The 13367-nt window shown below is 36.1% G+C and overlaps 2 protein-coding genes across 12 annotated transcripts in view; one reads left to right on the top strand and one right to left on the bottom strand.

The window, feature by feature from the left end:
• VRK2 (VRK serine/threonine kinase 2) overlaps window positions 1–13367 on the top strand; it is a 172412-nt gene that overhangs the window by 97540 nt on the left and 61505 nt on the right. For 4 of the 6 annotated variants that reach the window (XM_055400029.2, XM_055400028.2, XM_055400027.2 and 1 more), the window contains 2 exons: window positions 3644–3805; window positions 10324–10668. In XM_055400029.2, the coding sequence (XP_055256004.2) occupies window positions 3644–3805; window positions 10324–10668 (507 nt within the window). Of the gene's footprint in view, window positions 1–3643; window positions 3806–4324; window positions 8961–10323; window positions 10669–13367 lie in introns of those variants that run through there. The other 2 variants (XM_088841426.1, XM_088841427.1) reach the window with 2 other exon arrangements.
• The window catches only part of FANCL (FA complementation group L), a 102513-nt gene continuing 99781 nt past the window's right edge, over window positions 10636–13367 (bottom strand). For 5 of the 6 annotated variants that reach the window (XM_088841432.1, XM_088841431.1, XM_088841434.1 and 2 more), the window contains 3 exons: window positions 12496–12612; window positions 11129–11200; window positions 10636–10772 (listed from right to left, as the gene is read on the bottom strand). In XM_088841432.1, coding sequence (XP_088697558.1) covers window positions 10737–10772; window positions 11129–11200; window positions 12496–12612 — 225 coding nt within the window. In that variant the 3' untranslated portion in view covers window positions 10636–10736. Of the gene's footprint in view, window positions 10773–10894; window positions 11201–12495; window positions 12613–13367 lie in introns of those variants that run through there. The other variant, XM_088841429.1, reaches the window with a different exon arrangement.

The following is a 13367-nucleotide window of genomic DNA, read 5'->3' as shown; positions in this document are numbered from 1 at the left end:
TCATTGGAAGGGCTAATGTTGAAGCTGAAACTCCAATACTTTGACCACCTTATGTGAAGAGCTGACTTAATTGAAAAGACCCTGATGCTGGGAAAGACTGAGGGCAGGAGGAGAAGGGGACAACAGAGGGTGAGATGGTTAGATGGCATCACTATGGACATGGGTTTGGTTGGATTCCGGGAGTTGGTGAGTTGGTGATGGACAGGGAGGCCTGGCGTGCTGCGGTTCGAAGAGTCGGACACGACTGAGCAACTGAAGTGAACTGAATATATTTAATAATTATAGTAAATAGATTCACCTTATGTGACCGCCCCTTAAGTATCTTATTTTTAAATTAAGTTTTCAGATTTTGAAATGCTGCAAAACCCAGACTTGAAGATGATCAAAAACACAGTATGATAATATAAGCTGTCCTGAACTCAGTTCTCCTGAATGATCAAGTACAGGATAGTTTCCACAGTTCATTGCTTCCATAACAAAAATCATTTTTAAGTCCAGAATGAATATCAATCACATGACCCAGAATTTCTCTCTCTTTAGACAGAATTCCCTTATTAGCAACTAATAACATTTCTGGTTACTCTATATATGGACCTAATTATTTAACAGAGTATATAATGAACTCCAGACTTGTGCTTTTTGGACAAAGGTTCTTGAAAAAAAGAAGTCAGTAGACCAGGAAACATATATAATTAGATAAAATGTTTCTAATTCAGTCTTCAAACGAAAGTTATGAATATTTTTTAAGTGTTATTTCCCTCAGCTTGTTTTGTGCCTTTTTTTTTTTTAAGATTTCTTTTTGGCGTTGTCAGTTCTTGTTTGTGGCACGAGGAATCTTTGCGGGCTCTTCAGTAGGGCTGCGGGGTTGCTCTCAAGCTGTGTTGTGTGGGCTCCACAGTGTGTGGACTCTGCGGCACGCAGGCTCTCTAGTTGAGGTGCACAGGCTCAGTAGTTGCAGCATGCGGGCTTAGTTCCCCTGAAGGCACGTGGGATCTTTGTTCCCTGACCAAGGATCAGACCCACATTCCCTGCATTGGAAGGGGGAACTCTTAACCAATGGACAATCAGGGAGGTCCCAGTTGTACCTTTAAATTTAGTAGTAGTAACAAAATTGTTTTGGTTAGGTATTGGAAAATAGCATATCACCATTAGAATCTTAGAAACTTATAGCATCTTTTTGGAAAAAAAAAAAGAGGGAGGAAAGGATTTTTCTAATACTAGGCATCATAAACTGTTCCCTGTAAATTGAGCTGCCTTCTTGAAATCCTCAAATACTATTAGTGGAAATAACTGGAAATAAACTTTTGTTAAGGTGGTGGACATATTGATATTTTGTCCTGAAAAGCAAATCTTTGGGGGTATTTGCCTCAAAGTGACAGTAGGCATAGCTGAAATTACTTTCTGGTAGTTGTGAAGAGACTAGAGTTGAATTAGAAGAATCTATCATCAGGGCCACCTCAGTCTGTTTATGCCATCCATTGGGATGTCATGTCCAGAATTCACTAAAGAAAACCATATTCAGTAAGAATGCTTATGGAGGCAGGGAGTAGCTGTAGGTCATAGTTTAAAATATTCAAGCTATCCTACATTTCAGGCAAGAAAAAGTTTGTTCCTTCTTTCACTCTAAATCTGAGGTTTGCATAGCAAATGCAGGGGTGAATAAATTATTATGGGTAGTAGTAATCTTTGTATTGACCTTAAAAGTCTACAGATTTCTTTGTTGAACTTTATGTCCCAAAATAATTCTGTTAAACTTGTCTTCATATTTATTTTCTGTGTGAAAAAAAGTAGCATATAAATTCTTAATTATAAGCATATTTTTGCTTATTGAATTTTGGGAGTATAAAAGTATTCCTTATTTTGTAAAACAAAGTGAAGTGTCAGTGGAAAATTAAATAAAAATTACCTTATTTGAATAGCCACTTCTGGAAAGTGACACTCATTTGAATAGTGTCCTTCTATTTGATTATGTGTGATATCCAGAGTGTTTTCTATACTTAGTTTTATATCTTTGAGAAAAAGTTTTACTGTGTTCACAATTAAGGATTTAACTTCGTGATCCCACTTTGCTCTTACGATTTTAAAAGTTTCCCTGGAAATAGAAATTTTCCATAAACTGGGTATCATTTTGTTTATCAGCTAGAAGTGCTCACAGCAGCACAACTTAACCATCCAGCCAACTGACAGCAGATCCAGGAAGGCACTGTCTCTTCCAGGAGGCCTCACGGAGGACTGAATATATTAGAACAAATTTTGTTTTTGCATCAGAGGCTCCTGGGCCCAAAACTGTCATATCTAAAGTGCCTGGCATACAAGAGGCACCGAAATCAATTAATATCTCAACTAATCCTTTATGTCACAGAACACATTTCATGATGATTGGCAAGTCAGCATTTTATTAGGATAGAACTGTGTAGAGCGGCCTCAGGAAACCCTTTGTTTCACTCTCGTGGTATGATGGGCGTTTATTACCAAGACTTCAATGGGAAACTGCCTCAGAAGGTGGTTACATATGAATTTTCCTAGGAGTTGGAGAGAGTTGAGTGATAGAAATAAAGAACCCCTGAGTGATCAGACAGCAATTCCAGTTTTCAGGTTACTGAGAAGCAGTGGCTTTGCTACCCTTTGAGAACCTGGGATCCTAGAGGAGGGGTGAATGAAGAATGGTGCTGTGACAGCGTAAACCTAGCCACAAAACACCAGCATATTTTAAAGGGAAAGAGTGAACACATTTGGCAATAGAAGGTAAAAATTGAGAGACTACAAATTAAGGCTCTGCTTGCCCAGCCAATGTAATTCATTCTCTAGTTTGGCACTGGCTACTCCATTATTTCCCCTTGTACTGTTCCTATCTTCTGCCCCCTATTTAACCCATGAAAAAAAGGTGATGGCACTTTCAGCTGCTGTAAACATAAAGCTGCTGAACAAATACTTCACATAAGGATCTTCACTGTGGCTTTCAATCTTCCAACTGTATTGTGGGAGCTGCCCTTCTATTTCCGTGTCTCCTTCAAGGTTATTGAGAGTCAGTCATCCCCCCAGATAACAGCATGGTGTGAAAAAGAAACCTTAGAGACAGCAAGCTTGTTATAGAATTTAACCTCTGATACTGGTACACAGAATTAGATGACATGGACTGTTCTTCATCTGTTCAAAGGCTAAATTACCTGTATAAAAAAGTAAGCAATATCATAAGCTCCTTTTATATGTTCACATTAATTAGGCTCTCTTCAATGATAGGAAACTAAGATTCTAATTAATAAGAATTTAAACTGAAAAGATGTACTGGATCCACTCCCAGCAAAGGTTAATAATGAATTCATGTGCAGTTTTAAAATATGACAGTTTTCTGTAAAAAATGCCATTTTCAATAAGCAAGTTATCTGTAGAGATAATTTCTAAAGAGTGCACAACAGTGACACTAATTTTAATTGGTCTTGTCCTATTGATGGGAATAGGCCTGGATCTTGCCAACTACTCTGTTTTTCTGTAACTTCCATTTGTTGGTTTCCTCTTTATTTCTTCCTTTTTTCAAAGATTGGCAAGTATAGAGTTTTCAAGAATCTGGACATGAATGCAGTTTTCTTTACAAATGTCAAAAGTTTTCACTGTGTATGTGTATTCACTTCCTGTGTGTCAACAGGTTGATTCACGAAAGGCTGCAGCAAAACAAGTGTATCAGGTGCAGAATACGTTAATAGAAAAAAAAGGCCACAGTGAGAGAAGTGCTGAGTCCCATACACCAAGGAGAAAAGTGCAAGAGGAGGAGAAGCTGGTTGGATTGTTTAACAGTGAAACAGTGCGGGTAAGAGGTGTTTTCTTGTTGTCTTCCTTAAGGTTACATTAGAATATGCCCTTTGGGAATAAAGACTTCTATTTTCTCCTGAGGACCAAGGTTGTACAGTTACGCTAAATAAGAAAGGACAGAAAATATCCTATCCGGCAGATAAAACCAAAGCAGCCAACACCAGTTACCACAGAAGCAGAATGACAGTGAGCACCTTTGCCTGCACACCTGATTCTTTCTTCAGCCTGAGAATGTAATGAAATGCACTGGAATTTGTTATGCTGTCTGTGATCCCCCAGGGGCTCACCGTATTCCACACTTTTACATAGACCCCTCCAATGTCCAGCTCATCAGCAGATGTGAGAGTGTCCCTGTCACTGTGGTTGGTTTACTATTCTTTCTTTACTTATTTTTGGCTGCACTGGGCCGTCCTTGCTGTGTGCAGGCTTTTTCTAGTGCAGTGAGTAGGGAGTGCTCTCTAGCTCTGATGAGCTATGGGCTTCTCATTGTGGTGGCTTCTCTCATTGTTGTTCACAGGCTCAGTTTCCTCACGGCATGTGGAATCTTACTGGACCAGGGATTGAACCCCTGCACTGGCAGGCAGATTCTTAACCACTGGACCACCAGAGAAGTCCAGCTGTATTTTTAAATGACATATTTTTTATATCATCCAATCATTTCTTTGGCTAGTGACTCACCTCTAGCAGATGACTCATTCAAGCAACAGCAAATCTTTCCTAATTTAACCTTTTTTGACAGGAGGCATACAAGGTATTTATATCTGCAGTCAAAACATTTTTTCAGAACAGCCAACATTTTATTATTTAAATAACATCATTTTCTCCAAATGACTTAAGGTAGTTTACCATATGAAACAAAATAATTTAATGCCCCCTCCTTCTGATTCTCCCCCACCCAAAGAAAGAAAAACGAATTGGTTAATCAGCCAACTGGGATGTTAATTGCTAAAGTGAGCACTGAATTTGCCTCTGAACTTCTTGGCAGCCAAGGCAAAAATTAGAAGCATACTAGGTAGGCATTTCTCATGTAACCAGCAAGCATACAAGTTTATCTAGAGAGAGACAGAGATGCATTTTTAGTACTCAGTTCAGTCACTCAGCCATGTCTGACTCTTTGCGACCCCGTGAATCGCAGCACGCCAGGCCTCCCTGTCTATCACCAACTCCTGGAGTTCACTCAAACTCATGTCCATCGAGTTGGTGATGCTATCCAACTATCTCATCCTTTGTCGTCCCCTTCTCCTCCTGCCCCAATCCCTCCCTGCATCAGGGTGTTAGTACTAATAGGAGTCTTTTGCATTTATTCTGTTATAAAACACTGGTAGCATCATTTGTTTTCTGTTTTCTTTTTAAACTGATAATAATCTACTTCAAATGAACAGAAGTTACTATCTATAAAATTTTATAGTTTTATAGTTCCCATTTATAAAATTAAAGACAAATATTACTCAGTGAAAAAACTTAAGAGATTCTTGAATGCTCTTTTTCAACCCTTAATGGGCACTGGTATCACTTCAGTATGTAGTAGAGAGGGATATAAAAGTACTGATGCCCACATTCCAAGAAGAGAAATGGATTTAATTGGGGGTGGTAATACAATAGGTGTGTATACATTTTATCACTCCTGAAAGTTCTTTGTTCCTTTTCTGTCAGTCCCCTTCCCTCAGAGACAACTTCTTATATTCTGATTTTTGTCACTAAATTTAGTTTAAATCTTGGTCTCCTGCATTGCAGGCAGATTCTTTACCATCTGAGCAACCAGGGAAGCCCCTCACATACATGTAGTCATATGGCATGCCCTCTTTTCTAGCTTCGTTCACTCAGCATGCTTTCTTGAAATTTCTCCATATTATTGTACCCACCAGTAATTTTTTCGTGTTGAGTAATACTGCATTGTATACAGTGCAGTATTACTGCATCATAATTTGTATATACATTCTCCTATTATAATACATCATTATAATACATCATAATTTGTATATACATTCTCCTATTATAATACATCATAATTTGTATATACATTCTCCTATTAGTGGACACCTGGGCTTCCCCTGACCCTTGTTGTTGTTCGGTTGCTAAGTAGTATCAGACACTGACTCCATGGACTGCAGCACCCCAGGCTCCTCTGTCCTTCACTATCTCCCGGAGTTTGCTCAAATTCATGTTATTGAGTCAGCGATGCTATCTAACCATCGCATCCTCTGTGGCCCCTTTCTCCTGCCCTCTTCCTGATCTTTCCCAGCATCAGGGTCTTTTCCAGTGAGTCAGCTCTTCACGTCAGGTGGCCAAAGTACTAGAGTTTCAGCTTCAGCATTAGTCCTTCCAAAGAATATTCAGGATTGATTTCTTTTAGGACTAACTGCTTTGATCTCCTTGCTGTCTGAGGGATTCTCAAGTCTTCTCCAGCACCACAGTTCAAAACCATCAATTCTTTGGCACTCAGCCTTCTTTATGGTCCAACTCTCACATCCATACATGACTACTGAGAGAACCACAGCTTAACTATATGGACTTTTGTCAGCAAAGTGATGTCTCTGCTTTTTAATATGCTGTCTGAGTTTATCATAGTTTTCTTTCCAAGGAGCATCTTAATTTCATGGCCACAGTCACTGTCTGCAGTTATGACACAAGTCCTTCTATGGATATGTTCTGTTTGTCCTGAGAAGTAGAATTGCTGGGTAACAGGAGATGTATGTTCAACATTATAAAAAGCTAACAGATACTTGCCATTTTATACTCCCAACAATAATGTATGCAAATTCCAGCCATTCCACACCCTCCCTCCCCACTATTTGGTGTTTGTCTTTCTAGCCATTATAGCATTGTGTGTATTAGTATTTCATAGTGATTCCAATTATCATTTACCTGATAACTAATCATGGTGAGCACCTTTTCCTGTGCTGACTATCCACTCATATATCTTCTTTTGTGAAGAGCCCTTTCAAGTGTTTTTATCTTTTATTTGGATAATTGTTTTTTTTTTTAATTTTTAATTTTTTGGTATTTTTTTTAAATTATTTTAATTGGAGGCTAATTACATTATTGTATTGGTTTTGCCATACATTGACATGAATCTGCCCCGGGTGTACATGTGTTCCCCATCTTGAACCCCCCCTCCCACTTCCCGCCCCATCAAGTTGTAGGAATTCTCTACATATTCCACGTCCCCTGTTCAATATCTGTATTGCAGAAATGTTCTCCGTGTGTGCATCCTGCCTATTTAGTCTTTTATGAACAGAAACTATTTGTTTTTATTTGAAATTCAGTGTATCAATTTGCCTACTTGAAGATCACAAAGTTATTTTGATATCTTTTAGAAGGCCTATAGTTTTAGTTTTCATATTTGGGTCTATGAGCCATCTCAGATCAATTGGGTATGGTGTGATATAGAGGTTGACGTTCATTTTTTCAATGTTGTAAGCCAGTTGTCCCAGCACCGTTTCTTTAATATTTATTTATTTGACTGCACGGGGTCTTAGCTGTGGCGTGTGGGATCTAGTTCCCTGACCAAGGATCGAACCCAGGCTTCCTGCTTTGGAAGCACAGAATCTTAGCAAGTGGGCCACCAGGGAAGTCCCAGAGTACCATACTTAAGAAGATTTTTCTAATTAAATTTCTTTGGAGCCCTTTTCAGAAGTCAGTTGACTATATAAACATGGGTCTATTTCTAGACTCTCTTTTCCATCAATTTATTTGTTTATCCTTAGTTCTGAAATCAGGTAGTCCTTCAACCCCTCTCTTTTCTTCAAAGATGCCATGGCCATTTTAGATCTGGGTTCTCTCCGTAAGAATCATCTTGTCAATTTACACTAAACAGCACAGTGGGATTTTAATTGGGACTACACTGAATCTAAAGATCAGTCTAAGGGAAACTGAAATCCCAACAACATTGAATTCTCCCAATGCAAGAACTTGACACTTCTCTCCATTTGTTTATTTAAACGATATTTTTTAGTGTAGATAGCCTACACTGCTTCCGTTAAAATGATGTCTCAGTATTTTGGTTTTTAATCCTATTGTCAATGTCATTTTTTCAAAAACTTCACATTCCAGTTATTTGTTGCTGGTATAGAGAAATAAAATTTTAATGCCCTTGTGTCTTGAGATCTTCCTGCAATTCACTTCATTAGTTCTAGTAGTTATTTTGTATCCTTAGGATTTTTTACATAGTCAATCATGTTTTCTGAAAGTTTTCTTCCTAATGTACATGTCTTTCATTTCTTTCATGTCTTATTACACCTGCTGGGACTTATAATACTATATTGACTATTCAATGTAGTAATGATGGTCATCCATTTTATATTCATTTTAGGGGGAAAGCATTCATTCTTTCACCAGTAAGTATCATGTTAGCTGTAGATTTTTCCTAAATGCCTTTTATCATCAGGCTGAGGAGATTTCATTGTATTTATAGTTTACTGAAGAATAAATTTTAGTCAGGAATGGGTATTGTTTTCTGGGATGTGTTCAGATCATATAATTTTTCATCTTTACTAGTATAATAAACTCCACTTAGTTATGATGTGTTGTCATACTGAATTCAATTTGCTGTTTTTCCATTATAGATTTTTATATTTCCATTGATGAGAGATAGTGGTCTATAATTTTTTGTTTCAGTATCCTTGTGTGGTTTTGTTTTCCAGTCACTGTGCAAGTTACATTAGAGGGAAGTATCTATTTTCAGAAAATGTTTCAATAAGATTTGTCTTTCATAAATGAGAGTTTAGCCAGAAAACTATCTAGGTCTATAGTTTTGTTGTAAAATTTTAAATTATGAATTTACTTTCTGTCACAAATATAGTGATTATTAGACTTTCTTTTTCTTATGTCAGTTTTGGTAACTGATCTTTCAAGGAATTTGTCCTTTTCATTTAACTTGTCAAATCTGTCAGCACTGTGTAGTTCATAATATTCTTTTATACTTTTAACATCTTCAGTATTGTGGTAATGATAACTGAATTCATGTTGCTTTACAGTGATGTGGTCTCCCCAGTCCGAAACCCTGAAAAGGACTGGTCTGTTCTGCATCACTGTAATGCTGTCATTTTGCGTATGTCAGTATAAACCAAATTATACACCATGTAACTTCAGATTGGCTTTATTTCTTTCCCCATAACGTCTGTGAGATCCATCCAAATTTTCCATCTATTGATAGTTCACTCTTTTTTTATTGCTAGGTGGTATTCTGAGGTATGGATGTAGTGTTGAAGAACATGTGAGTTTCTTCCAGTTTTTTTGCCTTTTGCCATTTATGTCTAGTTGTTCTCAGTTAATTACTAAAAGCAATGTTTTCTAGTAAGGAGGATGTGAGATGCTGCCTGTTTGCTATCCCTTGCTTAATGCAAGGTAGGGGTAGTCAGTAGGGCTATGTACCAATAAAACTTTACTCATAAACAGGCAGTCAGTGAGCCACTTTTCCAGTCCTACCATAGACTGTCTTTCCCAATCAGAGCTCTCGGGAAGACAGCTGAGGGTTAAATCCTTGTATGAATGCTTTCCCATTTGACATCATCTGTTGTTGCTTAAGGAGAGACAAGGTATATAGGTCACACAGGAGAGGACTGTCTTGAAATTTCAACAGTCAACTTCTGTTTTTACCTAGATGGGGACTAACTAGATCATTCATTTCTACATGGAAGTTAACTTGTATGTAAATACAGTTTAAGTTAGCTTACCTGTGGCTCTTACCTTTAGAAATATGATTTGATAGTATATTTCTTTGTGAAAGAACTATGCTTTATTGGCCTACTGGAGTAACTATTAACTCATTTTGCCTTTTTAGTGAATTAAGCTGACAAAACTTTAGGAAACTTTCATCCATGTGACTTTCTTCGCTCTCAGGCAGTAGTTTATAGTTATCTCAGTAATTTCTTAATGGAAAAACCAAAGAGCCTTCAAGACATCTCTTTGGGCATGGTAAAACTAACTTATATAGACTGATTCCTTTTTGCATAGGAGATTAGGGTGAGCATCTTTTCTCAGGTCAATTTCTGAACAAATAAATTTTTACCAGCTGTCTTCTTGAGGTCTGTTATGGGAAGATATTGGGCTTGGGCAGGAAAAGCTACAGTGGACAGGCCACTGGCTGATAGCACTCTATGTGGGTGCACAATATACCATCTTGCTCCAGTGCTTCTAGCATCTTTCATTATTACTGACCGGAAAGCCTTCTAATTATGACTGTTCTTATCCCCGTAAGATTAAGCCTGGTTTTTTTCTTGCCCAAAAAAATCATTATTTTCATACGCTATCTATCCTATTTTTAGATTATATATTATTTAAGAAATAGCATACTTCTTGGTTTAAAAGATCCAATCAAATTAACCAGATTGATTGTTTGATGCTTTATAAATACTTAAAATCCAGAACCTAAAAATAACTTCTCAGGAAAAATAAAAAAGCACACAAAAGCTTGATCTTATGTAGTAACACATTTTATTTAGCATTCTTAAAGAGTACACTAAAATACTTTGATAACTCAAACCTAACACATAATAAATATGTATTTTCTCATAGGAAAGCACAAGAAGAAGACAAAAATATTGTGAGTCTCAAGAATTTCAAAATGATGTAAAAAGTTCTCCACACGAACCCAGCTGTATACAATTCCCAAATTCATTTTATGAACCCCATCAAGATTTTACCAATCCAGATATGTTCAGCAAGTCAAGCTCTCCATCTTGGTACACAAACACTTCTACAACTGGTATGGAGGTCACCGAATTAGACAGTCCTACAGGATTTTGGTTTACAGTGTCCCAGTTTACATTCAGTGAAGAGATAAAAGCAGATCTATGTTATTATGGCTTCACCATTATTTTTCTTTTGATATTAGTATGTCTTGCTTTATATTTTCTCTGAAGTTATCAAATAAAATCCTTTTGATAATTTAAGTTTCTAGCTCTTCACAGGAATGCTGTATTCTTATTTCAGGCTTTTCTCCCAGACATTTTCAAGGTAATTGGCTTATAGAAAGAGAGGAATGCTTTATATTAGAAATGGTATAATGATAGGTAGGAATAAATAAGATAAAATACTTAAGATTCAGATCATCTAGGAAAACTAGAAAAGGGGTTGTATTTTTGATCAAAAGAGAAATCTGTAAATTAAAATATTAATAGAGGCAAATTTATCTTTAGAAAATTTTTTTAAATTGACAAATGTTTCTAAAAGTTTTATATATACTGATATACTATAAAATTATATACTATATGTACTATATATATAAGTCTTCTATACTAGACTACATAAATAAATCTTCTAAAACACATCACTGAAAGCTAGGTGCAGTTTTAGGAAATGTGACAAACAATTTGCTTACCTTACTACAGTATGGACATTCACCAAATATGATGTTAAAACTCTGTCTACTAGTCAGCAGTCCTCTCAACCACTGAAAATTTTGAACAGAGAAGAAAAGAGGAGGAATGTCAACATGATTACACGTACTCCAAATATCATTTCATTCCTTTTGAGTACATTATATTTTTATGTCAGAAGATTTGCCTTCTTAATTTTCTTTTGCAAGAGTGAGAGGAACATTTTCTGAGTCAGTACCAAACTACTAAAATGGAAGGGGAATTTTAACGTCTGTACCACTGATTTATAATCAAATTACAGGCCCCTTTAAGAATCTGATAAAATGTATGCACGTTCTCTACCCTAGCAGCTGTACACAAAAATAGTGTGTTCAAATCCATGGAGTTCACAGACCTAACCTAAATCTATGAATCACAAATTAAGAACTCCTGCTATAAAAGATACCATAGGCTTTTAAAATTTAGGTATTAATTCTGATCTTAATCACCAGTAGTGGGGTTAATTCTCAACCCATTAATTACAAGCAGGAGGCAACCCATTTTTAAAAATTAAATGAATTTTCATTATTACAAAAGAAAGCATATGTTCCGTTAAGAACATCTCTATAATTAGACCTCATATTTTATGATTTTATATAAGGTAAATTGACATCCCTACCTAAATTCTCCACTGTTAAACTGCAGATAGCACCAGCCACTAAACTAATCACAAAAATCATGAGGTGATTTTAAGGAAGTCTTTGAACAGTGGAAGCACTATACAATGACAGGTTGTTTTTGTAGACAGATGCACACATAGTTAATTATATGTCCGCTGTGTCCTAAGATAAGTGCTAGAGAGCAAGTGACTGCAGACAGGAATGAAAGCAGACTTCACATTTAATAAATAGTAAGTAAAGTGTCACTAAGTGTTGTGAGATATTCAGATCACAAAATGCATTCTTAATATCAAAAGCAGGATTATTACATTTATTCTATACTTAAACATAGCCTGAAAAGTAACAGGTACTCTGTAGTACTAGCTCCCTTTCACTTTATTGCCACCATTAGTCCTAATTGGTTGAGTCTACATTGTGGTTACATGAGATATTTACACAAAGATTCCAATGTTCCATCAGAATCTTTAATTTGTTATACATCAGTAAAAAGCCCATGAATATAATCTAGATACATGTCCCCCCTTCTTGGATACTTTAGAACATTTCTAAGTTCATCAGTAACCATGAAGAAATGAAACAGGGCATTTGGAATGAATGGTAAAGGAGCTAATGGCAAAAAAGGTGATCACTATTGACTAAACAGATTTTATTTTAGATTTCACGTGTGTATTTCCTGTGCTGTTAAGTCTTGCTGATATTTTTATTTTTACCTCATATAAGCATTTATAATGGAAAGACTGGCCACACTGTGAATTATCACACACTTGATCAGGAATGGCACCATCAAGTTGATAGGCATAACAAATCCCACAATCCATAGAAAAATCCTTCAAAAGAAAAGATATATTTGGGGATGGGTGGGAGGAAAAAAAGAAATAAGAATACACAAGGTGAAGTAAAAAAAAGAATGAATACGGTGTTAGATAATGTTAAATTTTTATAACATTTTTATAAAGGTAACTATATTGCTATGTTATAGAAAACAGTCACATCACTGTTTAACATCTTAGAAAAGCTATTTGCAAGAGAAGGCTTCCTTTTTCATCCAGTAAATAATAAACACAGATATACTAAAAAACAGGTTCTACTTCTGGCTCACTAGATGTTTGGGCTTAAGTAATTTTTCTGGTTTGTATATCAATATAATGCCACGATAGAATGCAAAAACAGGAATTGACATCAGTTTGTGATTATACTAAACTTCAAAAGTCTGTAACTAAAGGAAAAAGACAAAAACATCCCACCAATTTAGTAGTCCACATTCGTCATAAATCAATTCTATTATTTTTGCAGTGTAGTAGTATCTATTCAGTTTTGAAAAACTTTACTGCCATCTTTCACAAAGACTTCTTTCAAACTAATGAGAACTTTATTTCAGTAATCCATAAGTAGACAGTATAGAAAATCCAAACATCTCATTAGCTATACTGGAACTTTCCCCCTATTTTTAATCATAAAGATGTCATTAATCATTTCACTGCTTGAAGACCATGAAAAAAGTACACTTATAACACCAATCAAAGGTTAATAAGTTCTTTGATGCAACTGTTGCTTGCAGTTCAGAAATCTGTTGTAATATTCT

This window comes from Moschus berezovskii, chromosome 11 (genome assembly GCF_049115385.1).
Source record: "Moschus berezovskii isolate FMDL1 chromosome 11, NW_MosBer_1.0, whole genome shotgun sequence".
Taxonomy (NCBI): domain Eukaryota; kingdom Metazoa; phylum Chordata; class Mammalia; order Artiodactyla; family Moschidae; genus Moschus; species Moschus berezovskii.
This window is presented reverse-complemented; position numbering and strand designations above follow the sequence as displayed.